General features: G+C 38.3%; 1 protein-coding gene across 2 annotated transcripts in view; it reads right to left on the bottom strand.

Moving 5' to 3' along the window:
• The window catches only part of LOC578177, a 62,976-nt gene extending 35,741 nt beyond the window's left edge, over window positions 1-27,235 (bottom strand). Inside the window, exons 1-14 of one of the 2 annotated variants that reach the window (XM_030979696.1) lie at window positions 26,748-27,235; window positions 19,695-19,749; window positions 18,625-18,828; window positions 16,826-16,967; window positions 13,921-14,123; window positions 11,645-11,848; window positions 10,696-10,992; window positions 7,882-8,145; window positions 7,076-7,321; window positions 5,783-5,923; window positions 4,871-5,059; window positions 3,359-3,496; window positions 2,054-2,140; window positions 595-843 (exon numbers count right to left, since the gene is read on the bottom strand). In XM_030979696.1, coding sequence (XP_030835556.1) covers window positions 595-843; window positions 2,054-2,140; window positions 3,359-3,496; window positions 4,871-5,059; window positions 5,783-5,923; window positions 7,076-7,321; window positions 7,882-8,145; window positions 10,696-10,992; window positions 11,645-11,848; window positions 13,921-14,123; window positions 16,826-16,967; window positions 18,625-18,828; window positions 19,695-19,749; window positions 26,748-26,807 — 2,479 coding nt within the window. In that variant the 5' untranslated portion in view covers window positions 26,808-27,235. The remainder of the gene's footprint in view (window positions 1-594; window positions 844-2,053; window positions 2,141-3,358; window positions 3,497-4,870; window positions 5,060-5,782; window positions 5,924-7,075; window positions 7,322-7,881; window positions 8,146-10,695; window positions 10,993-11,644; window positions 11,849-13,920; window positions 14,124-16,825; window positions 16,968-18,624; window positions 18,829-19,694; window positions 19,750-26,747) is intronic. The other variant, XM_030979697.1, reaches the window with a different exon arrangement.
• Between the last annotated feature and the right edge of the window lie 326 nt (window positions 27,236-27,561).

The raw sequence follows: 27,561 nt of genomic DNA, 5'->3' as shown, positions 1-27,561 counted from the left end.
GGCCTCCCATCTCCCTGGTTGTACTGATACAATGAAAAACCGCATGTAAACCGCAAGTAACGCAAACGCTATGTGTGGTAAACAATTTTATCAGCTGAGTTAGGCCTCCTGTTCAGCAAGCAAAGAAGGGGGGTATTTCAATACCCGACTTTATAGCCATTTACTCGGGTTTGCGAGCTACGAGGGTTAGACGTAATGATAATGTAACACAATGCAAGTTATGTAGTCATTTGTCATTTACTCCATGGCCAATCATGCAACACATCTACCTGACACATATATGCAGCCTATTATAGTGATGTAGTCTTCACATAAAGACTGCTTTGCTTCTTTATTCATCCTTAAACACTTAAACTAATATCAAAACTATAAAAGTACTTTGGATTGGGGCTGAATACAGTATAAATATACAATTAGAATACAAGAGAAAAATGAACTCTCAACTTGTACTGGATATACATTGATCTATAGCAGTTTTACCAGAAGTTCACAAAGTTCATTGGATAAGAGCATGTATTGAGTATGAGCAAAGAGCACGATTGATATTCCATTCAACAGTTCTTAGTAGCATAAGTATAGTCATAGAAAGTCTACCTGGAGTAGGGGGAGACGAGGGTCTCCCGTACACCTCCACCTCACAGAAGGACAGGTAGTCCTTGCGAGGAGAGCCAATGTGCACATACTGCCCTCTGATGGGGCTGGGGCAATCGATCCTGATGCGCTGGTGAGGGGTGCGGCTGGCGGCATTGGTCATGGTCCGTGTGATGCGACCACACTGGGTGCGTGTGGATGGGTCAGTGGCCGAAGACCCAATGGTGACCATTGCTCCACGCAGTCTCTCTCCTATGGAAGGAATGGAGGTGGAACCAGATCGTCATTACTATCATCCACATTTATGTATTTTTATATATTTCTGAAAACATAATTACACAGGATACACAAAATCATTAATGAAACTGTTTTCCATCTCTGACATGCTTTTCACAACTACTCTCATGATAAATTACATTATCATCGACTTTATCATCAAGGTCATCATCATCATCATCATCATCATCATCATCATCATCATCAACATCATTATTGTCATCATCATTATTCACATCATCATCAGTATCAATATGATCATTAAAATGATCAATACTCCATGAACTATCTCTCGATCTCCTCTCCTACAAACAGGAAGAGTGGAATTATAAAGTCATCATCACAATCATCAACTACATCACTAACAGTATCATTAAAATCAACATCATTATCATGAGTATCTTTATCGTTTTCATCATTGTCATTATATTTCATCATGATGAATGATGTTCCATGCACTCTCTCTCTCTTTCTCCAACAAAGGGAATGGAGGGGAACCAGGACATCATTCCTAGTATCATCTAGTACTAATAGCATCCAAACCAACACCATCATCATCATTATTATCATCATCATTATTATCATCATCACCTTCACCATCATCATCATCATCATCATCATCATCACCATCACCATCATCATCATCATCGTCATCATCATAATCATCATCATCATCACCTTCACCATCACCATCACCAGCATCACCAGCACCACCATCATCATCATCATCATCATCATCGTCACCATCATCATCATCAACATCATCACCTTCACCAACACCATCACCAGCACCATCATCAACATCATCAACATCATCACCATCATCATCATCACCATCACTTTCATCATCATCATCATCATCACCACCACCACCACGACCACCACCACCACCACCACCACTTTCATCATCATCATCATCATCGTAGTCATCATCGTTATCATCATCATCATCCCCATCATCTTATCACCATTACCATCTTATCATGAATATGACTGATAACACCAGGCAGTCTCTCTCCTACCAAATTAATACAGCAGATCTAAATCATTGTTATCATCAACATCATGACATTATATAGTGCCATGCAGGGATTTGAACCCATGACCTTTGCACCTCCAGTCACATGTTAAAGCCAATACACCTCTACAACCCTTCCTATGCTTAGAACAAAGAGTTGTTTCTAACCTTGGACATCTTTGTTGACTATGACCACTGTAGTAACATCATAGGCTGCTTCCAGATCAATATACCACCATGAATTTGCTCTAGACTCTACAGAAGAACATTAAAAGGTACATTATGACTAACTAAAATGTCAGATTCGCTAAGAAACATTACCATCACCAGAATCTGCCCTGTACTCAACAAGACATTAATCAAGAAGATATTATGGGGATTTTCGATGTAGGTCATTTTTAAAGGAATAAGTTTAAAATTGTGTGTTTTCTAGAAAACTGTACTAACAATCTCCCCTACATGCTCTACAAGATAATGACAAGTATGTAATGAGGAGGTTATTCACAAAAGGTCATTCACAAAAGAACAAGTATAAAATTTTGAGTATTCTAGAAAACTGTACTAACAATCTCCCCAATGCTCTACAAAACCACAATGAAAAGTATGTTATGAGGAGGTTATTCACAAAAGGTAATTTACAAAAGAATGAGTATAACATTTTGCGTTTTTCTAGAAAACTGTACTAACAATCTCCCCCATGCTCTACAAAACAACAAGTTTTGAGGAGGTTTAGGTACTATTCTAAAGTTTCAGATTTTCCAAGAAAGAATACAACCACGAATAGTCCCTGGACTCTACAAAACAACGTTGAATGGTACGTTATAATCCTGATGTACTTAACATATCAAGCAAGAACAAATTCAGGAATTCTAGATTGTCTGATAAGTTTATGGTTTCAAATAACTCAAGAAACTATAAATCTCTTTAATATTTTGAAAAACTTTCCTCTACTTTAACATTAAACATTTATCTTTGCTCTATCTTAGATTGCAAACATTTTTTAAAGGTAAAGACCAGTTATGGTCATGCGATTGCATTGTGAAAGAAACGTTGTGGAATCTATCATAAAAGGTTGATCATCTAGCATAGATCTAGCATCTGCAAGGTTCTGGAATCATCAAAATGATAAGAAATTTGGCCCATTCTTCGTAAAGTTACAAGCACTATACACAGAAAGATGTATATGGGACTACCCTATATCTCTCACAGACCATGAGAGAAACAAATTTACCAAATATATGAATTAGTAGGCGGTTTCCCGGCAAATTTTTTATCATCATGTATTAGTCAAAACATATTCTTTCACATGATTGGTAATGAGAGCTTCCATTTCATTTTTTGAAATTGGGGCGTTTCCAATACTGGTCTTTACCTTTAAGTGAACAAATGTTAAATTTCATGCATTTAATGAATAATTACTGATTCATGAATGACATTTCTATTAGCACATGGTCATCCGGGTAGCATACTTACGAGTTCTGGAGCATGAGCCTTGATCGAAAGAGGGATTTGGGTTCCCATCGACGGCCAGGCCAGCATTAGCCATGATACCCCCTGAGGTGTGAGTAGAGCTCTGAAACGCAGGCTTCCCGCGAGATACTGGTATCGGCCCTAGGGAAAATATGGGCATAGACAAGTGTGAGTGAAAATACGACAAGAGAAGATTCTGAAATATGCCCATTTTCAGAAATAGACCATTTTACTAAATGTAATTAGAATGTTGAATTTTTCTTCCCAAAACCACTCATGGTCAAGTATCTAAATTAATATGAATGTGTATATTATCATCAATAAAGACCAGGATGATGCAAAGTACCCATGCTTAAACAGGGCCATCATGAAAGAACGATGTGTGACTGTAGGGGGGAAATACGATAAACAAGACAAATTTGACTGGACTGTGTCTCCTATATGCCTCCGCCCTAAATTCAGTATAGGAAGTGGATGGAATTACTTGAAAACAAAATAACATTTGGTTTGCCACTAGCTCCCGGAACCAAAGTAGTGCCAAAGATTTAGTAGGCTTCAATGCCAAGGCCAGATCCTGTGTCCCACACTGGATCGGGATTGAGAAGTGACTCAAGCAGAATCCAGACTGCCCGGTAAGTCTTGATCAAATTTTAAGGCCTTCAAAAGCAATGCATTAGTAACTGATCAATTGATAAGATCAGGGGGGAAAGTGGGTGCTAAAACAAAGTAGGTTTTAGTGAGAGTTAAAAAAAAAATAAAAAAATAAATAGAGTATAAAAATATTAAAACAATCAACAACAAAAATCTGAGCGCTTGCACAAGGCCTTCAACCAAGTCATAAAAAACGGTACCTCACCCCCACCTTCCCCTAATTTTAAACCCGATTTACATTGATCTCAGGTACTGTCCATTTTGGGAAGAAAAAAATCATGATAAAAATAAGAAAATCAGGAAGAAAAAATAAACCGGAAAATAAACAAGATTTACAGTATTTATATCAGTTAAGTGACTGTGGGCATAATTGCAAAGTTTGCAACACTATTCCAATTTGTTAACACTTCAGGAAAACGTCTTTATCATTTTACTATTTCAAGACAATTTTTTTATTAATGTGTGATATTGACTATTTGTTTTATTATTATGTAATTGTCAAGCCTTATTTGACGTTTACTGATGCATCATTTTCCATATTTGCATTGAGTATCTATTTTCTTTATGCTTTGTTAATAGCTATGCCACTTAATATTTACTTACTATTGTTATGATATTTCATCCTTAAACATAAGTCATGTATAATGGTTGTTATTTTACCCGACTGCTAAGAAAGCATAAATGTTGTAAGCAACCAGAGGACCAACAGCTTTAGGTCCTCTCCAAAAGACCTGGTAATGAGGATAAATGCCATACCAAAGGGCACTAGCAAAATTATGAGACCACTGCTCTACCAACTGAGCTATCGGCCACCTCATGTGATGATGGACATAGATGATTTTCAATTCAAATCAATTTTCTCACCCGATGGAGCCTGGGTTGGTGGCGGCGGGCGAGCCGTGGGTCGGCTGGTTGGGGGCGCTGTTGAAGTTTCGCAAGTTGAGATGTTACAGTACATCCAGCCACTGACCGTAGAAGAACCAGAATCCTTGTAGTAACACCAAGGGCGTCTATCACTGTCCGGGTTGCGGCAGAAGTTATGATTGCCAATGTCTGGACAGAAATATCAATTAATTTATCAAACAATGTATGACATTGAAGTTTATTAACAACAACAAAGTGTATGTAAATCATAAAACGATGCTAGGCAAAACAATAAAATACATGCTGTACATAATGTACAAAACAATGAATTACTGCAAAAGCCTACATAAAACACATTTTTACAAAAGTTCCAAGTTGTTGCTAAAAGAAAACCAAAAATTAGTGCTAGTCAAGATCGGTTTTCTCTGTTCACTATATATCAAATAATTCTTTTATGACAGAATATATATAATAATAATAATAACAATATGTCTTGTTTATTCAGGGTAGCCTCATCAGTTAATACCAAGAACCCTGCAATCACATTGATCCTATTTTTTATAAAATATCAGATTTATTTATGCATCAGATTTATTAGCATACATGTACATGTAGTTCTGGTAGGCATTAACCATGCAATGATGTTTAGTGCATTGATTTCTACAAATGGGTCGGGAGAGACAGCTGTAGATAAAGGCATATTGCAAAATTTCTCGTTCAACTTCAACTTTGATTTGATTTGATTTGATTTATTGGTTTCTGCATCTTGTTGCAATCTGAAAACACTTCCAAATTTGTGACGTTTTTTTTTCACGCAACAGTTTCTGACTTAACACTATCTACAGTGATTCTGAATATGACATCACTTATGCCCGATGAAGATGGTGAATTTCAGGAAGACCTCAGGCTTACCTCCGTCAGGAAAGAGGACCGGTGTAACCCCTACATTATCCATTGCTGCTGCTTGCCAGTTGGTGCACTGGTGTCCTTGCGTTGTAGTGAAGCTGAAACCCCGGTAATTTTCCCCAGTCCCTAAATAACAGTTGGGCGTGGCTACATGAGGAAAGAACCAGACAGAAATCACGCAAGGTTATAAGGTAAAGATCAGTTCTGGTCATGCGATTGCATTGGGACAGAAACGTTGTGGAATCGATCAGAAAAGGTTAATCATCTAGCATGTAAGTATTGGTGTGCACTTCAAAGTTCTGGAGTCATCAAAATCATAATAAATTTGGCCCAATCTTGGTAAAGTAACAAGCACTGCACACAGAAAGATGTATATGGGACTGCACGAATGGCGTCAGGGCTACTAACCTTGATTTCCTAATCTTTCTATTCTCATCACTCAGCCAGTATACATTTTCTACCAAAATTGTTTGGCAAATGACATTTAGTTGTAATCTTGAACATTCAGTGTAAGTTTTCATTTGATTCTGTGAGTCAAGTCAAGTCGAGTCTTTAAGTCAGGGGATTCATACACAAATGACTGAAATTATACTGAAAATCTACATAATTATCTTTGTATTAAGTTATCTTGGAAATCTGATGGCTTTTCCAAATAAAATGTCAGAGTCGTGAAATGTTTCATCTCTTTACAAAAAGCTGAGTAAATCCAAGCTATTTTAATTGTCTAATACTTGATCTACCACATCTTAAATGTCAGCATCTTTGATAACTGTTATAGAGCTAATAGCTCTGCCAGAGCTTGAATCAGCTAAATCAACACAGGAAATATTTTATGTCAATTTATGTTCACAGTTTCATAATACAATTAAAAAGATATTTGGTAACTTATGGGAAAATACAACTTTGGACTTGCCTAGCTATTAATGGCACTTGTTTGGCAAGTGGTCATAGACATTTTTAGAAGCAGTGGTTGTAGACATTCAATATACTAACATCTACAGGATTCACACTAGGTATGTCTTCATCAGCTTGAGATTGCCAAATAGCCCGCTATTTCTGATTTGGGAAATAATCCTGAAGTTACAAATCACGTCTTCACCAGTGTTCACGCATAGTGCAAGTCTTCGGGCTGGTGAAGACGCACTGGACAAAGAGCAGGATATTTTGACCAAATATCTGGCTAATTGCAACTGCGGGCTGATGAAGACGCAAATTAGCTGGATAATTTGCTATCGGGATAGTTAAAATAGCGGGATATTTGGCAACCTCGAGCTGATGAAGATGGGCCTAATGTCCTACCTGGACCTCTCCTGGAAAAGAAGTCATAGGGATTATCTGGGAAGTCACTCCTGATGGAAACCTGGCTCGGTGACTTGTTACTAAGCCAGCACCTGTTGGCACGTCGGGCAAAGTCAAAGGAAGCGCAAGGCCAGGCAGCGACCAGACACCTCTCAGCACATTCCTCCATCGATACTGCAGTCAAGGATTCGATGTTGTTACCCGGCATCGCAGAGTTTGGTGTGATGTCAAAGAGGGCGATCGGACCTGTGGAGAATAGGAAATGGAATGATATTGTTTCCATATCTGGAGGAATTTTTGACAATTTTGAGGATTTATAAGCATATTTTATCATTACCATGATCATGATCATGATCATCATCAATATCACCAATCCCTATCATCATCATCCTCATCATCTTGGTAAACATCACAATCATCAATATCCCCATCACCTTAATCACCATCAACATCATCTTCATCATCAATATCACCTGTCACCATCATCCTCATCATCATCACCGTAAATTCATAATCATCATCATCTTCATGGTCACCATCAATATCACCATCATCATCATCATCATCATAAATTCATTATCATCAACACCATCATCAATATCACCAATCATCATCATCATCATCATAATCATAAATTCAAAATCATCATCATCTTCATCATCATGGACACCATGCATCAATATCACCCTCATCACAATCATCGTACTCATCCTCATCATCATTTTGATCAATATCACCATTCATCATCATCACCATCATCATCATTATTTCATCTCCATCATCCTCATCAAACAATGATCACTCACCAATATCCAGCCTCTCGTAGTAATTAAACCGTGTGCTGAGCAAGAAGGTAAGATCTACATCTCTCGAGTTGCTGGAGCTGGTCAGGCACTCATTGGACTGCTCGTTGTACTCAAACGATCTGCAGACAAAGCTTCTCTCCTTGTTACACCTCTCAGCGCAGAGTTCGGCCGTGGCTACCGAGTGGGTCCCGTCGTTGTTCCCGCCGAGGTAGGCAGCGGGGACGAGGGCATATTCGGAGAGGTAGGTGGTAGCTTCGCCATTTCCTGTATGGGAGCGATGAAATATTTAAACTGGAATAAGGCAGGGAAATGAAAAAGGAATGAGTTACAAAGGTTCTACGGCTAGCACCCATGGTAATTTTCCAAAGTCTAATGTTCTCAGGACATTAATTACAGCACATTTCCTTGTCGCATTCATATACATGTACAATCAAACACAAATTGGCAACATTGTGACGTATCTTGAGAGATCCTCTCCAATCTGCTCTGTACAAAAAATGTCATAAACTTTCATTTTCTATGTCAATGACGGAATATATATTTTCTATTCAGGGGTTGTATGGAAACATATTTGCAATTATAATATTTACTGTGCATGTATGATTGAAAATTTTCTTAGTGCAGAGCAAATGGGATAGGAGCTCGTAACATACGTCACAGAGTTGCCAATTTGTGTTTGTTTGAACACAACTTTAAAAATTCATAACTTTCTTATTTTCAATAGGAATTTGCTCAAACTTTGCTTCATTGACCTGTTCCCCTTATTCATCCGCTCCCACTGAAACCTCGTTAATATCAGGTTCGACTTCCCCTTTAAAGACACGATAAGTGACAGTGAGGAAGCCAAGGGAGCTAGGAAACTGTAACACATGCAAACTTTGCACTATAACCTTTCAAGATACTGCACCAATTAAAGCGCCATTCCATCTTTCACCATAATTTGAGTCTCACCTCCCTGACTCAATGCATCCTTGAAGTTAAGTATACATCTTGCCTTAAATAGCTTTCAAAAAGCATGATACACCAGTCCAAGTACATTTGTACGGTACGTATCACCATAAGTTATCAGTAAACAAGCATTAAAGTGTCTTTATAAGTGAAATGTTGAGACTACTTTTTTATCATTATGTCTCAAAATGACTTTAAAGGACTAACAAAACATATCATAATCAACATAGATGTCTCAACTTTAATTCAAAATTTAGATTATAACTTGACGTAGCAATCAGTCAAATCAATTATCCCTGCAGAAAAAACCCTCATTCCTGTATAACATGATGCATGATATAAAATGCATAGTTGCATACTTGAGTATATATGCTTGTAACAAGTGTTATCTACTAGTTGTAAAACATAAAATACATTAGCTAGACATCATTATTTTCCATGCATCATCAACATCAACATTACAGTCAACAGTACATGCCTACATTACAGTAAAAATGCTGTGCCTTGTATAAAACTGCATAGGCCGCAAAGCTACATCCAAGTATATAAAAAGCAAACTTTACCAAAATGTATATTAAAATAATACTTAACGAGAAAAATCTGTAATTACAAGATTTCTGTACATCATTGTTTACATATTGATACACAGAAAACTCCGTGGAATCTAATCTCACAATCCAAGTTCCTGTAATAGAAAATAAGCTTTCTCTATAGTCACAAAAGGACCGCTATCCATAACGTGTGACAAAATAAATAACGGTCCTTTATGAATAGCGGTCCTTATAGATAGCTAGCAAACCATGACAATTTACCTTGCTATTCATAAGGACAGCCATTCATAAGGACCACTATTCATAAGAACCGCTATCCATAACGCGTGACTAATTGAATAGCGGTCTTTTATAAATAACTGTCCTCATGAATAGCGAGCAGACACAGATTGTTCACCCTATTTAACAAATTGTTCCCCATAGGCTTATATAGGTTTGATGAAAAATAATGAAAAAAGAAAACATATATATAAATACAAAGGCAAAGCAACAGCTAATTAACACTAAAGTAAGATCGTACATGCTTATTGAAGCCATGCGGACATACATAAAAGACGCACAATGCAGGTTAAATACACAGGGGTAGGTATATTCTGAAGACACAGAGTCAGACCCTTGTCAGTTGTAGTCAGTATCAGAGTGGCTGAACTGTTAAGACTATTGTACAGCATGGTCTCTAGCACACCTACAAACACTGTAGGCTCTGCACTATTCATGTAGCTGCTCCTGACAAGGTTTGCCAGAGACCAAGAGATTTAGGCTCAGCTCACGGCTTTATGGCATTATATTCAAGTTTCAAATAAGAGACTATGCCTGCAGAATAGGTTGGCACTGGCAGGATGGAGCATATAGGGTAGCATTCCTAAGCAGTATGTAAAGCGCATAAAATAGGCGAGATATATTTAAGGGGTAACATATTCAAGCGTGGTGCAATACAAAAGGGGTGGGCTAGGGGTTAGGGATAACACTATGAACATGAAGGACAAAGAAAGCGGACAAAATATACAGTTCCTCATTCTACCCCCAACAATTGCTGTGGTAGACAAAGGAACATCCCTTCACTGCTATTACGTAAAATGTGTAGAACAGGTGTCACATGCATATTCACCTGTGCTACTTATTTTTACATAATAGCAGTGAAGGGATGTTCCTTGTCTACCACAGCAATTGTTGATATGTCATGTTCATAGTGTAATATTCTCAGACTGTGTAGATCGAGCATAAGGGGGTGGGGTTGGGTTAGGGGCATCATTCCCAAGCTTTGCAGACACAACAGGGGTGGGTATCAGGGTAACATTCCGAAGCGATCAACCACCTTGGACAGTCTGGGCTGTCGTTGCACAAGAGGTCCGAGGGTTGCCGACATCGCAGTACTCCCGGATTATGCGAGGGTTCGTAGTGTAGCACCAAGGCTGGGAGAAGGTACCAGGGTTCCTGCAATGGTTGTGGTTTCCCAGGATGCCGGGGTACTGGGCGGGGGTGTAGCTGTGGCCGTGGGGCGTCTGGACGTTCCAACGCTGACAGGCGTAGCCAGAGATGGTCTGCCTGACCACGCCCCTGTAGTCTTGACCGTTGGACATGGTGAAGCACTCAGGATCTCGCGCCCTGGTCACTGAAAACAAAAAGCAAGAAATGGATAGCGAGAAATCAGTAAATATAAGATTCATGGCAAGTTCTAAAACCAGAATAGCAATGTATTTCTACACTTATTACATCTTTCATACATAATTCAGTAACGATGTCTCTCATTATAGACAGAAGAAAAAAAGGAGGATTTATTCCAATTTACTATTTCACATACCGGTATTATTTATGCTACAGAACTTTATCTGGAATCTCTCACATGGTAAGGAATACTTGTGCTCACACTTATTATTATACATGTATTATTATATCGTGTAAAAATTGCAGGAGAAATTAATGCCGAAAATTTAACACTGGAATATTTCAATCCTATTTCTGATAGGACTGTTAAAAGATGAAGGGGACATCCTGATATCATCTACAGTTTCATTCACCTCATTATATGCCTGGTTCCTATGTGACATCCTAAAAAAAGGCAGTTTTGTTTGGACCAGGTGAATTTTGTAGTTAGAAATTATGCATTGAACTCTTTTGACTGTTGATGTTAAATAATGGCAAGATAATTTTAATCTACCGCCCACAATGTAATGCAAGAGGGTTAGTTCTGTGGTCAGTGCAGTGGATAACAGATTTAAAAAATGATTTTAAAATTTCAAAAAAAATCTAAATTCAATATATACCTGGTACCTGAGAGCTTCCATCTGATCCGGTCGCCCCACTCGAGCCCGCTACCGTTCCACCTGTTGCTGATCCAGGGGTTGATGTTTCAGAAGGCTTGGACCCTAGTATGCTCTGAAGCCAGGGTGGGAGCTCGTTTACATTGAAACGCAACATAATTTGGGAGGAATCTGGGATCGTTGGCGCGCCTTGAACTGACCTGATGGCTGTTAGGAGGTCAACACTTAGTGAAAATGGGCAGGTCTAAGGTATTTCATTTCATTTTTCACTAACAACATTTAGTTATGTATTCTTTATACTTGTATTAATTGATTCGCTCATATCAAACACCAAAGAACACATCGAGGGGTCAGTGACACAAAGATGTAACTCCATTTTGGCCATTTTGAGAAAAAGTGGTTTATGTGTCACTGAGCACTTGGGGCTTAAGGAGTTAAGTCTATGTTTCACTAGCCAATGACTTCAATGGAGTATTGGGTGGAGTTAAGTCTTTGTGTTTCCTTGAAAGCCCACATTTCTCTGAACATTTTGATATCAAATACTCATTTTAGCAAAATATGGAATTATGTCTTTGTGTCACCAAACTCTTAACATTTCATGGAGTTTCATTATATACATTAACCGTATGGAACACAAAATTACAAAATGCCTAAGACCTAGCTAAAAATGGTCTCCAAAATATCATAAGGCCTTCACAATCATACACCTGTATTTAGATTCACTTCTAAGAATACTATAAAATATGAATCTTGCCACTACTGTTGTTTTATTGCATATTTGTTGTGATATAATTATTCTTGTATTATGTTTTGCATGAGAAATAAAATCATTTGAATCACCATTTGAATCACTACTGGAGGACCTCTATACACATAAATAACATTGGACTATTCAATAAGGTAGCTTAATTAGCGGAATATGGTGGTATGGAAAGATGCGTCCGGAATTAAAAATCCATAATAGTTTAATAGTTTGTTCATTCAAAGTTCTTTTTAGCACATCTGAATGGAATTTTAGCAAACACTAACCCTCAATGAGGTAGTATGCATTTACCAGTCAAATACAAACTGCATCCCAGTCGACTTTCGTACAATCACAGTATATACCTACGACAAACCTGAATGGGCAACAAAGGGAACCCACTTTTAGTTACACTGAAGAAGAACAACAACTAGATGGAAAAAAATCCTTCCAGAATGAAAATGAAAGAAAATCGCGATGAAAGGTGAAAAAAATTCTCTAACGTAGATGGATAAAACAGGCACCAGCATCACCCAACTAACATCTCTGACTTTAAACTTTAAAAGTCGAGAGAAATTTTGTCAAAATGTCTTGATTATTTTGAATTGTCATTTTAGTCACTTTTGTTGACGCTATCACAAGCAGCCCTGGTAAGTGTCATGATTAAATATGTCCCAAAACTATTATATATTGAGAAATATTTATGTGATTATGAACAATCAATATTTTTGACGAGAGTCAATTTTGTGTTTGAGACTAAGAACTTGAAATCAAATTGCATTACCGGTATGGTTTTTCATAACGGTAAACCCTTTCCTGTACGAGTGAAAAGACTTTCAACAATTGCAGCTTGTGTTCCGGAAGGATCTCTTCCTGCCACTTCATTTAGCTATTTAGATCATCTTTTGTTAAATACATGTAGTTACAAGGGCCCTGTTGTGACAATGCTTCAGCCGTATGAATTGCAGATTGTATGGGACCGATGTCAAAAAGGTATTTGTGCTGTGCAACCATGGGTATCCTTATACTGGTAATGCGGATATCATGCGGATAATAGTATGAACAATATTGCTTAACACGATGATACTCTAAATATCCCCTTTAAACATCCTCTTTGGAGTAAAAGCATCCATTTGTAACTCTATTTTCAAATTCTTTATACTGGTTGAAACGGTTATTATTATTAGATCTGCACTGTCAATCACAGATGCTTGCCAGGGCTGTTCTCTGTGACTGAAAAAGAATTTTAAAAAGACTGAAAATGAAAGAAAAGGAGCTACTGTATGATTTAAACTTGTCATATGAAGTTTCATTACTGATTTACATGTTTAATAACCTAGTGGTTTTGAGTCAATCTGTCATTTAAAAGTTCTGAAATAATATCACTGTCAAACGAGACCGATACCAGACCGACAACAGACCAATCTAACAATGACAATCCCTTAATAGATGAACTGGTTGTAGATTCACCAGTTTGGGGTCGGTCTGGCGGAGTGACAATGCAAGCAATGAGCTTGACATTGCCACGTTTCTTTACCTCTATTGGGTGACGTTCTCTCCGGCTGGCATCTGACCCCGGCGACCTCTTCACCTTTGTCACAGTTGTGCGATCTCCATTCTGGAAAGTCGCATTCGCTCAGCCCTGGCTCCATTCCAGTGCATCGGACGTCATCCATGGCAAAGCCGTTATCATTGAAGCCATATTCGTCTGCTGCCCTCTGTACTGCCTCCAGGGCACCACTGTCATGAAAACAAAAAAAGTGGATTTATTTTAGCATTTACAATGAAAGAAGTCTTGTGTGCAACAGTTGTGTGATATGAATAGTACGATTTGATGGGAAAAGCACCACATGAAATAGTTCTCTAAAGAAAGAATGAGGTTTGTACATTACATGACCTTAAATAATTTCATCAATTGCCAAAATGATAAAGAAGTACTTTCTGAAGCCTATGTGTACTTAAATAAATTGAAATCTCTCAAAAATGACTGTAAAAGAGAAGACATAATTTTTGTTGGTGAAAATTCAAACATTTCTTACTGCACCTCCTAGAATACTTCTTCCAACCATGGAAGATTTTCAGCAGAAGCTTTAATATTTAAACATATCTGCTCCACTTATATAAAAAGTGATAAACCACCTCTAAGCACAGTGACGAATAAAATCCATTACCCCCAATGCCTCCAGCATGACTTATTTCAGTATTAACTGTATTGTTTTATTTATCCAGTCATTAATGTTTATTTACGTTTGTTACATTTTTGACAGTTTCAATATTGAAATTTATGAAAGTTATGTCATGAGTAGGCCTACTATCTCACATGAATTTGTGCATGATTGTAAAAATTTGATTTAATTTGTCTACAAGAAATGTTGAATTAAATAGCATTATAGCTAGTGAAATTTAACTTTTAGATTATTGTTGCGGCACACACCAATATGGTTCCACTCTTTAATTTGATTTGCATTGAACTCTATGCAAACTTTTTTGGCTCTTTTATGTCTTTCGGGGGCTCTTTTTGGCATTTTGGGGGCTAATTTGCCCGAGCCCCCATGTATTTTTTTTAGTGCTGTAACATCACGGATATCTCCAATTCCGTTTAACCGCCTGTCAAAACCGGACGGTTTTCGGTTAAACGATTTATTTAAAAAAAAAAAAAAAAAAAAAAAAAAAAAAAAAAAATCGTTTTTTTTTTTTTTTTAGCCGTGTGAAAAAGCTAGAAGGTGATTTAACTGAAGGCGCCGATTTGTGCTTGTGAACTAGTCACAAATAATAGTAACAATGTCGTTTTAGAATAATGTGTAAGATCATTAAAGTAAATTTAAAAACAGTAGAGGACCTAGGATAGAACCTTGTGGTACACCATGTGTTAAACTTGGATGAATATATATTGAGATCTATTACAAAGATTACTTTCAAACCAAGATGACAGACAAATTGGAGTGTTGTTCTAGTTTCCAAGTGGTAAGTCATCACACCGATTACTGAGCTGGGAGACATTGCCAGGCATAGTGCCAGGTGGAGGGGCATAAATCGAAACTTAAAAAAAAAAAAAAAAAAAAAAAAAATATTTAAAAAAAAAAAAAAATTATAAAAAAAAAAAAAAAAAAAAAAAAAAAAAAAACGGGAAAACGAAACCGTCCAATTGCAAACGGAATCCGCCATGGGCGGTCGGATACCGGACGGTTAAACGTTTGACTACAGCACTAATTTTTTTCCCTGATGGATACTCCGTAATTACAATCTATCATGCAGATTTTTGTGTGAACTGAAAGTTTTTCCAACAGCAGCTGGGCAGCATTTCAAGAAACCATTACTATTACGAGTTTGCAGACAACCGGCCAATGGAACCAGTCATTTTGATGGCCTGGGTTCAAATCAATCCCACCGCTGCCACCCACCATGTTTCGATAGCTGATGGCCTAGCGTTGATTCACTACAAATCCAACTGAACTAGCACAATACAAGACAAGAACTACATCATGTTCATGTGTCTACACCATGAAGGAGATACTCTCTGCAACTGCGGAGAGAATCAGACGATGGACCACATCTTGCAGTGCGGCGGAACGGGTTGCACAGATGAAGACCTGGCCCTTGTTAATGAAACAGCCATTGCAGCAATCGGGCGATGGAAGAACTTATAATTTAATTTAATTTGATCTAAGGAGATACGAATGAACGAACCAAAAACTGATGAACCTTAAAAATCGTTATTGCGTCACAATCATTCTTGCGCCCTAATATGATGATAGTGTAGCTGCTCCAGCTCACAAAGATAATGAATATTCAAACGTATGTAGGAAACATGCATTTCAGTGGGATCTCGGTGAGCTTGTACTTACAATGTATACCCAGGAGATGTGCGATATGTTGTTTATCAGTTAGACAGTTTATTTAAAACTTAAAGGGGCAATTTGAGGAAGTTACATGCAATATTTCATAAATCTTTAAGAGCTATGTTAACTAGAAAATACCATGAAAAATAAATATTTATGCTGGTTGAGCTATTTTACACATATATTACGTTAAATCAAAGGGCAAAAGTGGTGGCTTTATTCTTATTAACCATCCAGACAAACGACCCCCCCCCCCCCCCATTATACAACTGTGTCACGAAATGATTCCCAGTTTTCTGGAGGTCTGCTCGCTATTCATAAGGACCGCTATTCATTTAGTCACGAGTTATGAATAGCGGTCCTATTATGAATAATGGCTGTCCTTATGAATAGCGAGGTAAATTGTCTATGGTTTGTTCACTATTTGTAAGGACAGCTATTTATAAAGGATTGCTATTCATTTTGTCATGCGGTATGTAGAGCGAGCCTTATGAATAATGGTCCTTATGAATAGCAGTCTTTATGCATAGCGAGCTTGACCTGTTTTCTGAAGGTGATCTACCATAACATATACAAGGGCAGGTTTAGTCTTTTCACACTTACTTAAAACCCAGTTGGTTGCAGACCACAGTAGCTTCTTCAATGCCCCAATAGTCATCGCATACCATGTACCACTGGTCTTCGTAGTTGATCTCGACCCGACCATCGTATTCCGACGTTCCACCCTGGAGCCTCACTGGGTGTCCTGCGGAAGAGAGAAGAAGATTGAAATGAATTCACAAAGAAATGAAGAGTCTATCTTTAGGTTTGCAGGAAGCCATCAATATGATTGATGCATGGTATGAGACTATGAAGTATGATGATCATGATGATGATCATGATGATGATCTTGATCATGCGCCCGCTTTCCCATGTTTCCCTTAGCAAAGTAGTCATGGATCTGTCATATATGAGCTATTTAAACATCAACAAAAAGTTAGAAATCTACATAGATAGATGACTGAGATAGATAGAATGAATGAAAATAAATAGATGAACATTTTTTATGGACAACACGCAACAGCGCCACTCACGCAACAATACTACACGCGATCGCGATCAGCGTAGACACGGGTTTAATACCACTACCAGGAGCTAGGAGGGAGCGCCCCCGGAACTGCCGGTGGTGGAAGGGTGCATGTTCGCACTCTCCCCAAACCAAATCGGGCCACACAATTGTACCGGGCAGATCATTCATTATCATTAACTTCACTTTCCAAAGTTTAAATTGGTCACTTACAGGACATTTTCACTTACAGTAAGTTTCCGTAGCTGAAATGAAAAAAGGCCATCATTATTTTCTTCCATTTGAGCTCCATCATGCCTATTCGATTCTTTGGCCAGCTAGATGCTGACGTTATACGTTTGCGATTGGACGGTTGCGGAAGCCACGCTTCCCTCCCCCCCCCCCCCCCGGCACCACTCACCCAAATCCGACCCCATCCTTCATCCCACCCTTTTCTGCGTCCATGAAATAAAATGTGATTTAGACTGCCAAATTTCTTAGATCTTGATTTAGTCGTTTTTCATGTTTATTGTGTTTTAGAAATATAATTTTGTATATATCATGTCTATAAGTTCATTATTTTATCTTACTCTGTTTTATATATCTTTCTGCATTGTACTGTAAATATGTTGTGCTCTCCTACCCCTGAAGGGGGTCGATAGAGTCCAATAAAAACTTACTTCTTACTTCTTGGTGAATATTAAAACTGTGAATTAAAAAAAAAAAATCATCGAAAAAAGGGGCTGTCAAGAGTTGAGAAGAAAAAAAAATGATATATTGCGCAATTAATGGATGTTTATGATTCGTCTAAATATTTCGCTCCTCCTCTCCTTGCTTAATTACTTCGTAACAAATAACTTGCACTTCTCCTGAGTCCTGTTCGAACAGGATAGATCTATTTCACCAAGGGTTGCTATTTTACATATCTCATAATATCATGGCCGGGCGACTTTTCACCACCAACTGATAATTGAAAGAGGTCAAGACTGAGTGATCATTTGTTATCGTTTAATATACTTGAAACTTATCTCAGTCTCTTATTTCATTTATTTTCTTTTAATTCCTGTATTGTAGCGAATCCAGCATTGTGATAGGACAGGCCTATAAGCCGTGGGCCCCTGTTTCATTTTCCCCTTCAGTTTCTGGATACGCCAGGACTGCTAAAGAGGTTGTTGTTAGTAAATGTTTTATGGCGTTCATTCAGTAATGAATATATACGCCATAAATATCTTCAATTTTATAAGAAAATCAGTTATAGTCTTCATAAGAAAACTGAGAATAAAGATTTGTAATGAAATAATTAATTAATAAGTAACGCTAAAGAGGTCATTTAAAATAGCGTCATGATTGTTCTTACGGTGACTGCTAGCTGCTCTGTTCTGCCCCTGGGTGTCGACTTGTGCACCATCTTGAATGGTTCGTATCTCGGCCAGGAGTCGGTTCAGCTCGGCGATCACCGGGTCAATGTCGGAGTCAATGTCCTCGTCGTCGTCATCATCATCGTCACGCCGCTCCCTGTGGCGTCCTTCCTCGGTCACCTGCACCAAATCAACCTTGCTCGCTAAATAATAATAAATGAAAAGACCAAAACTTTCTTGAATCAGAAGAGTGGAAATCCACTATATAGTTTTCGGTGTCAATGTCATATACACAGATCACTTCGTTCTAGAATTGAATCCACTGCAAATTGCAGCGAAGTCCACTCCGAAGTGATGGTTTCCCAGTTCCCACCCCCCCCCCCCCCCCACTCAGTGTTATTTAGGGTACGCATATGCTTGTTCCCTCTCTTTGAAAGCACCCCCTATCTGAGGACTGCCAACATTTCTGGACCCCCCTTTCGCGGGCTTTTCGCAGGTTTTTCCTGCCTTGGAGACCCCCCCCCCCCCTAAATCCGGAACACTGCTCAATGAACCCACCTACAGAAACGGATCCACGTGGCGATTTTTCCGGCCTAGGCCCCCCCCCCCAGCCCCCGAAACCGTTAAAAATTAGGGATAATAAAGTAAATTTAACCTTTTTTAAAAGGAAAAACAAAAGCGGCCCCCCCCCCTCCCCGCTTATTCACCGGCTGGATCCGCTCTATCTCAGGACATGCAGACCCTCCCCCCTTATCTCAGATAAGCTGTCATTACTGGTAAGAGGACATACTTCTACTACTTTTTTTTTTTGGGGGGGGGGGTCTCAAAAATTTCGCAACGTCTCAGCCAGCAGATAAGCGGGGGGGGGGGGTAAGAGCACTTTCTTTTTTCTTTTTTTTTGTGTCCCAAAATTTGGCCGATCGATATTTCGTTTCGTTGGGGGGGGGGGGTTCCTCCAAAACACACACATAAAAAAAAGTTAAAGGGGGGGGGGGGGTACGCGCCTGATGATATAACATATGGGGAAGGGTCAACATTAAAATAAATCGCTTTTGTATATCACACTTACCATAGCTGGGAGCATGTATCTTCTTAGCTTTTAGTTTGGCATCAACGTGTGTCATCTAAAGAGATTCAGAACGAGAGAGAAATGTTAATTAGAATTTCTTCCTCCTTTATTCTGAAATCTTAATTATTACTTTTAAGGCGGCACGAAAATTAAATTCACACTCACAATATATTTGCTATCTCAAGTGTCAAGCAGATGCACAATATCAATATTCCTAAAATAAGGTTATAAACTTATATGGATTCATTTCTAGGCATGCACATACTGTTTATTGATTGTATTTCGTTGAAGTAACCTATCATTATTGCATACATAGTTCTCAAATACACACACAAAAAAATCTTCTTGCGAAGTACATAATAGAGGTCAAAAGATTATTCCAAATACATTTTCAAATATTCTCAAATACATCCAAAAAAAAATCTTCTATACGAAGTACATAATATAGAAGTCAAAAGGTTATTCCAAAGAGAATGCCGGGGTATTACCGCGGACGCTATCGGAACTACGCAATAATTCCTTTTCAGTAATGTTATCCCTTATTTGAATTATATATAGGAAGTTCTGAAAGTTCCGATAAAAAGCATTAGATCCAGGGGCGTCTCTTTAAAGGGCCTACTTTCTACCATTGGCAATTCCCACATCCGTGTCCTAATTCATCTTCTTTGAATTCACACTCTCTCGTTTCCCCCTTTTTTTCAATTATATTCCAAAACATACTTTCCATGGCAGCATCAGTCTTTTTATGGGATCCGAGGAGGGGGGGGAGGAGGTGGGTGGGGCTAAGGGCAGGAAATGTTTGGGAACTTTATACCAGCCTTTCAAAACTCACTCAGTGGGGGTTGTAAAGAATTGCTACAAAATATTTAATTTCATTTTGTAATAGCTAAGGAAATAACAGAAGGTTGGGCCATCAAAGCATCTCGTTACACGGATATTCCTGCAGAGGAGCTGGAGGGCGGGATGTCTCCAATTCCCCATGTCCACGGCGCCCCACATCGACACTGCCTATTTCCCCTGCTGCTTCTTTACTTCTCATTTTTCATCTTCATTTTCCCCGGTGTATGACCCCAACTGAGAGCTTCGGACCGGATGTTGTAAGTCCTTCCGGATTACTCTAATCCATTATATTTTCACAATGCAGATATTGATGTTGCTGCATTGTATTTAGTGTATGAATATTTTTAAGGTAAAATAATATAACTTCCTTGTTTTAAAGTTCCAGGTACGAGACCAATGAACCTGAATCGACGGCTGTTAAATATGTTTTGCTGTAGGTATATAGTCCAAAAATTGCGAAATAAGGAACATACACATTCAAGTATCATTTTTCTTTAAAATTTGGGACATAGAGCTATAATAGTTGATTAAATCATTAAGTAACAGTGCACATATTGCAAAGTAAGGAAATGTGTAGGAGAGAAAAGTGTGATGTGAGGTTTCATGGTTGCTTCACAGATAGATTTGGAAAAATCTATCTATCAATGAAAAATCATACAGGAGTTTCAATTTATCGACACCTTTTTGAAAAAAATATTCTAAATATATCATGTGAACAACAAGCAAACTTCGTATCATTTTGAACACTTATTTTTTCTTTCCCGAATATTTGTCTTCGAATTGCATAAAAGCAGCGCTATAATGAACCCCGACCATACAGTGTAATGTTGTTTGTATGTACCATGGAGTCGTCCTCGACTCATGGGACCTGTTTCACAAAGCATTTTTTCAATGACAAATGACAAAAACCAGTGACAAATCTGCTGATAACCAATCCGAAGCAAGGATTTCAGTAGCTTACAACAAAAACTGTCATTTGTCACTGATGACAAGTTTTGTGAAACGCTCTCCTGGTGACCCCATGAACAAACCCTCTCAAAGCTTCTCTGTCCTGAGCGAGTTTGCACATCTCTCCTATAATCTATTCCAGTCTACAAAGTGTATATCAAACAATTTCATAACAAACCAGTCAGGTCGCGTTAACCTGAAAACTATCTGACGGCTCGCCCTGTGATTTAAAAGTTCATTTCAAAGAATTCCTGACTCAATGACAAGAACAGAAAGTTGCCAATGTTTCCATGGCAACGCGAGTTTATTGCCAACATTGCAACACAGATAACCCATATGAATGTGGTATCCGTGAGAGAGCAAAGAACTATTTGGTCGCCGTATAAATCACTTTTTAGGTAATTGTTTTGAAGGCTTATGGTAATTTGTCGATCATGCAGTTTTCAGTGTGATTATATTATCATGATAATGGACACGGGAGATCAATTCACGCTGAATTATTCATATAGTCCTTTAATAAACGCTCGTCGTATATGAATACTTTATATAACACCTTTAAAATATGAATTCCGATTAATTTCATGAGAAAAGATTTTCAGAGTGATTTTTCTTCTATTCCTTCTCTCATAATGCAGAGTTGATGTCTTATATGACTTCACTAAATATAATTTCTTCTCCTGTACATGTAAAGATCGAACTCTATCGACAAATTTACACCCTCTTCAAATAAAACTATATTCGATGTAGGCCTTGTGAAACAATGTAGGCATTCGACAATATTCTATGCATTTCTTTTGGTTTTAAGTTTTATAGTCCAAAGTTTGATATATCACTTGAAAAAATTGATCATAATTGTAGTGGCCTTGATAACTGATACAAGAATCGCATAAACAAAATGAAATATACAATGATCTAAATAGGGAACAAAAATGCAGACAATAATGTCTTCAAATTTTCAAAGCGCTTTACATTACGAACAGATACCCTTGCTAAGCTTGGCAGTGTTTTGGGACTGCGTATCTAATTATAACATTTATAGCGCTGTTATAAATAATTCAGATCTGAGAATCGAAAGGAGAGAAGGACAGAAAGGACTCGTAGATAGTGAAAGAGGCATGGACCGAAAGAGAACGGAGAGATGGAACGAGGACGGGAGAAGGGGGGGGGGTAGACAAAGGGAATTAATAAAGAGGGGAGGGAGAAGGAAGGAAGGAGGGAAAGGGAACATAGAGGGTGAGAGAGAGAGAGAGAGAGAGAGAGAGAGAGAGAGAGAGAGAGAGAGAGCGAGAGGGGGGGGGGGGTAAGAGAGTTGGAGTCTTGGAGAGAGAGAGAGAGAGAGAGAGAGAGAGAGAGAGAAAGGGAGAGAGACCCCTTATATCACCCCCTCCCCTCTCGAGAGGGGAGGGGGTGATATAAGGGGTCAGAGAGGCAATTGAGAGAAGTGAATGAACAGGAGATATTGACGAAAACAAATGACAGACGTCGCATAAAAAGCGGCAACCCGTTGCATGTCCATTTCAACAAGCAACGAAATTGACCGGAAATCCCTGGACAAATTGAGTCATAGATAATAGTCGTCGCGTGTGAACGGGAGGGATGCATGTCATATCATAGGCAGAGAGATGCCTTCACGTCATCTAAAAGTGACAGGGGACAACCAAGCATGGCTTATCAAAAAGGGGGTTAATGTACATAATATTACACAGGACTAGGTAAAATGCAGACAAAGTATCACTACCGAAACTGACAAGGAAAATGCAAGTCGATACAAAAAATTATTTTAAGATAGGAAAATAAGCTGAGACCGCTTGCAAATACAATGATGATAATCAGATATTGATAACAACGGGGGGGGGGGGGGGGGGGGGGTGTGATAGTAATTGGCCATACAGATAATGAAAGTAATATGATTCACAGAAGTTTTAGACTTGGTTAAAATGAATTTATGGCAGTCATTAAGATAGAAAATACCGTATATCATCTATTACTTTTCTCATCCCCAATATTTCATTTATGCAAACCATTTCCCCCCCAATATTCCATTGTAAAAAGTCACAAAACATCTACTCAAAAGACAGACCTAAACATCATGTACTAACTTAAACGATGTGGATTGAAATGTGTGGTTCTGTGACCCGCTGACCTCAATTATCACCGGGGATCTTCTCCGCATGATTTACTTCAAAGTTCAAGTCAGGAGCGATACTTTTTATCGCTTCAGAGCGGACACATCTTCTGCAACTGTTGAGGGACAGTCGTGATGACTGATAGCTCCTCATAGACCCTTTTCATAGTGCTTCTATCGGAGTCACACCGATGAAAATACCGATTTATTTTTCCTTATGTAAACAAAGGTGAAACCGCCGCTTTCTCTGCATGTCCTTTTCATACTGCGGGTGAAATTCAGCCCGCTGTGGCGAGCCCTCGCCGGTGTCCACACATGATAGAAAGAGAATTTCTCCCGCTCTTGAGCAGGATAATTTAATCGCCTATTTCTCTTCTTTTCAACGGCTATTCCATCGGCTTTTTCTCCTCTGTACCATTCATAGTGGCCGTTTCATCGGATGCGTCCGGATGCATCCGATGAAAATCAGGCCAGTTTGAAAGGGGTAAGAGAATAAACACACGTTCAAACCAGACAGGGATATACCATAGCTAACAGAGTTGAGATAGTTACATCACCGGAAGTTTACCTTGCCGAAATGGTTTCTTTTCCATAGAGATTGTACGTGGAAGGCAACTTTTTGGGAGCTCTATATGAATTGACCTTTGAACGCGTATGTACGTCACAGCTATCACTCTCAATATGATATGAGTTATTCTAATACAACTTGATTAATGAAGGATAAAACGAAGTACCTTGGAAACTGAGAAAATAGATTCGAAAAAAATCTACCGAGACGGCCGATTTTTCTTTGGGATGAGCGACGGATTATTCGTAATTTAACTTCAAACATAAATTCCAAAACTTATTTGTGGAACTACCCTCCCAATCCCAAGCCTAAAATCTGCTGAGATGCAATACTTTTTGTGGATAAACCGTCCAACTTTGGTCGAGCAAATAAAAATAGCACTTTTGATCCGAATTTGGTTGGCCTACTTTTCATTGTCTTAAACGAAATCCAGGGCTCGAATCTCGGACATGTAACAACTTTGAAACAACGTATACTTTTATCTTTCGTCTCTTACGTGGCAGGAGGAAATGTAATGTTGGCGCATAATGTACCACTATAATATTGTACAAAGGACAATGGACATCATTAACATCTTTGATGAAAATATGCTTGGGAATCGAAATCGTTTGACAGAATTTCATATCTGCATCTCATAATTGAACAGGTTACGTATATTTATAATAGACTCATGTTGGCCCAAACGTTGATAGCCATCATTCTCCGCTCGGTCACCTTTTGTACGAGACTAAAAGATGAATTTTTTCAATCCGTCTTACATCTTTCTAAATGTACTAGTTCTTCAGTTTCATGTGAAGTTGATCTTGAGATATGATTCATGCACAAACAACATTCCCCAGGCTCTTTTTCCAGGTAAGCGGCGGTAAGCGTGGGCAGAAAGATTCCAGCTGACAACTTTTGTCATCGTCACTAAGCGACACTTGTTCCGTTTTAAACACCTGGTATTTTTCGTTTGTGAACTCTCGAAAGTTGGACAAGGGATAGAAAAGGTGAAATCACGTTTTTTTTGTTTTTTTTTTTTTTACTGGTCCTTCTATATTCCATACTGTATTTTGTATTATTGATACACAAGTCATGTAGTATGTTTTTTTGGCTATGGTCAAATAACATATCTTGAATCTTGAATTGTGACACCGTTGTATTCAATTTTCCAGTGGAAGATTATTCCAAATAGCTCAATGAATTCATGCTATTCAGAGTTGAACCATCAGAAAATAGAATTATATTGGTAAAGAATTATACATTAAGTACATCAATTTTGTATAACAACAGTTGTATAACAATGTTCTTTAAGTTTAAGGTATTTTTTGTCCAAGATTTCCTCTTTATAATGCCTTGCATCTGCCACTAATTTTGTCATTGTCTGTTTATCTCTCCTCTGTTATGCAATTTTGATCAATAACGTGATATTAAAAACAAATATGCAGAAATACAAGACAATTAGGCAATTGTTATCCTGAGGTTAATACTAAAACCATAGAGGGGAAATCATACCTTGAGCTCAATGAAAGTACATGACCTATATTGCAATGTTTTGTTTTGAAGCTTGCTTGTTTTCTTAATGAGTTCCGGCGTTGTTTCGATCCCCGTCACTTTTCATGGTTCACTTGATAAAAAAATTCGTTGAAACGTGTGAACAGAATTTGAGGAATAAAGGGTGAAGCTATATGGTGCATTTTCCTATCATCTCATAATATCTATAGTTCATTACCACCCTCTGAACCTGCTCTCCTTCCCATTTTCTGTCTTAATGTTTGTTAGACCAGCCCCTAATCATCGCCTTACATGTATTCGTGTAATCTTTAGCCCCCCCCCCCCCCGTGACACCGCCCACCCCCACCCCCACACACACACACATACACTCTCTGGCCAAAATGGAAGTTTACCAGATATATTGGAGGCTATGTGGGTCAACGGAAGTGCTAATGAACGATAAATGGAAATCCCTTTGAAATATAAGTACAATGAAACTGTGTTTAAGTGTTACGGTATAAGTTACGTTACCAGATTGTGTGTGCATACCAGAGCCATTAATATGGAATCATATCTTATGGATTTCCAGAATTGTTTATGTTAATCATATTCCAGTTGTCGGCATTTTTTCAAAATAACCTGTACAATATGCCTTGTATATTTCACGATGTTCTTAATTTGACAGTTATTACATATAGACTTTAAAAATTCTCTTTAAAACATACTTGTTCAAACATAATTTTGATCGAGTTAAAGTCGGGCATTTACAGCAATTACTTCTCCCTTTTTATATATTGATTCCGGAGCGCATAAAGACGCCATCGCAGTGATATGCGCTGTATAAAAGCACGGTATTATTATTATCAATGGGTAGAGGTTCGGAATACCTGAGTAAATTGCTAACATAAATCATATCTTTAAAATCGTTAATTTAATTAAAGCAAAAATTGATCACATACTTATATTCTTCACAATCCTAATAGTCTATATTTTTTAAGAAACTGCTATATTTTACATATTATTATAACGTTTTACATATGATATATATCGTTTTAATTTATAGTAGACTCGAGACTTCGCAAAGAAAATAAAAACTTACCAAAGTGGACACGCACATTAAAGCTCCCAAACATAAACACACAAATTTGAGTGATCCCATGCTGTCAATTCCAAGTTTGTCAGTCCCGGGAAAATATATTTATGAAACCTCGGGTCTAGAGCGATCCCCCTGCTTCTCCCCTCCTCTCCAAGAGATCCGAAACCTTCAGCAAAACTGGAACATGCCGCTGCGCAACACGAAACGATTTAATTCCGACTATTCCTTTCCTGAACTAGGATAACCAATCCTCTCTCTAAAAAAAAATTGTTGAAGATGGTTACATATCATACAGTTCTAGTGGAGAATTTATCATAGATTAAGCTACACTAACTCGAGCGTATAGGCCTTGCCGATTAAACAAAAATAAGTAGAGTTTGCCAAGTTTTTGTGACTGACCGCTCCCGCGTTTTGGCTAGAGTTTAAATACGAGTTAAGCCTGTCTTGGTATGGGTACGTCTGTGCGTGTCGGTGACGGCTTAATGAATGTTCGGGCTTGATTGTTCTATATTTTGTTTTATCTATGAAAATCCAGTCGTTAAATGAGGGCTGAATATCCTGTTTAAAACAAAGTTAGTCCCCATAGTCCGAGTTGTTCTGCGACAAAAGAAAAGAGGTCAAATAAGATTAGTAGTATGAATAAAAAGACAGAAATACCCGACCCGAGGGGGGGGGGGGGGGGTGGCTGTATGGAGAGAGGAGGCGAGGGTGGGGGTTAATGATTTATGAAGTGTATTCCGGAAAATTAATTATTGTTCACAGTCGTCTCCTTGGAACAAGAAGGGCGTTAACTCATTTAGTTTAACATATAACTAGG

This window comes from Strongylocentrotus purpuratus, unplaced genomic scaffold (assembly GCF_000002235.5).
Source record: "Strongylocentrotus purpuratus isolate Spur 01 unplaced genomic scaffold, Spur_5.0 spur5_scaffold_10, whole genome shotgun sequence".
In the NCBI taxonomy this organism is placed as follows: Eukaryota; Metazoa; Echinodermata; class Echinoidea; order Camarodonta; family Strongylocentrotidae; genus Strongylocentrotus; species Strongylocentrotus purpuratus.
The sequence above is the reverse complement of the archived record's forward strand: the minus strand, read 5'-3'. Positions and strand labels throughout refer to the sequence as shown.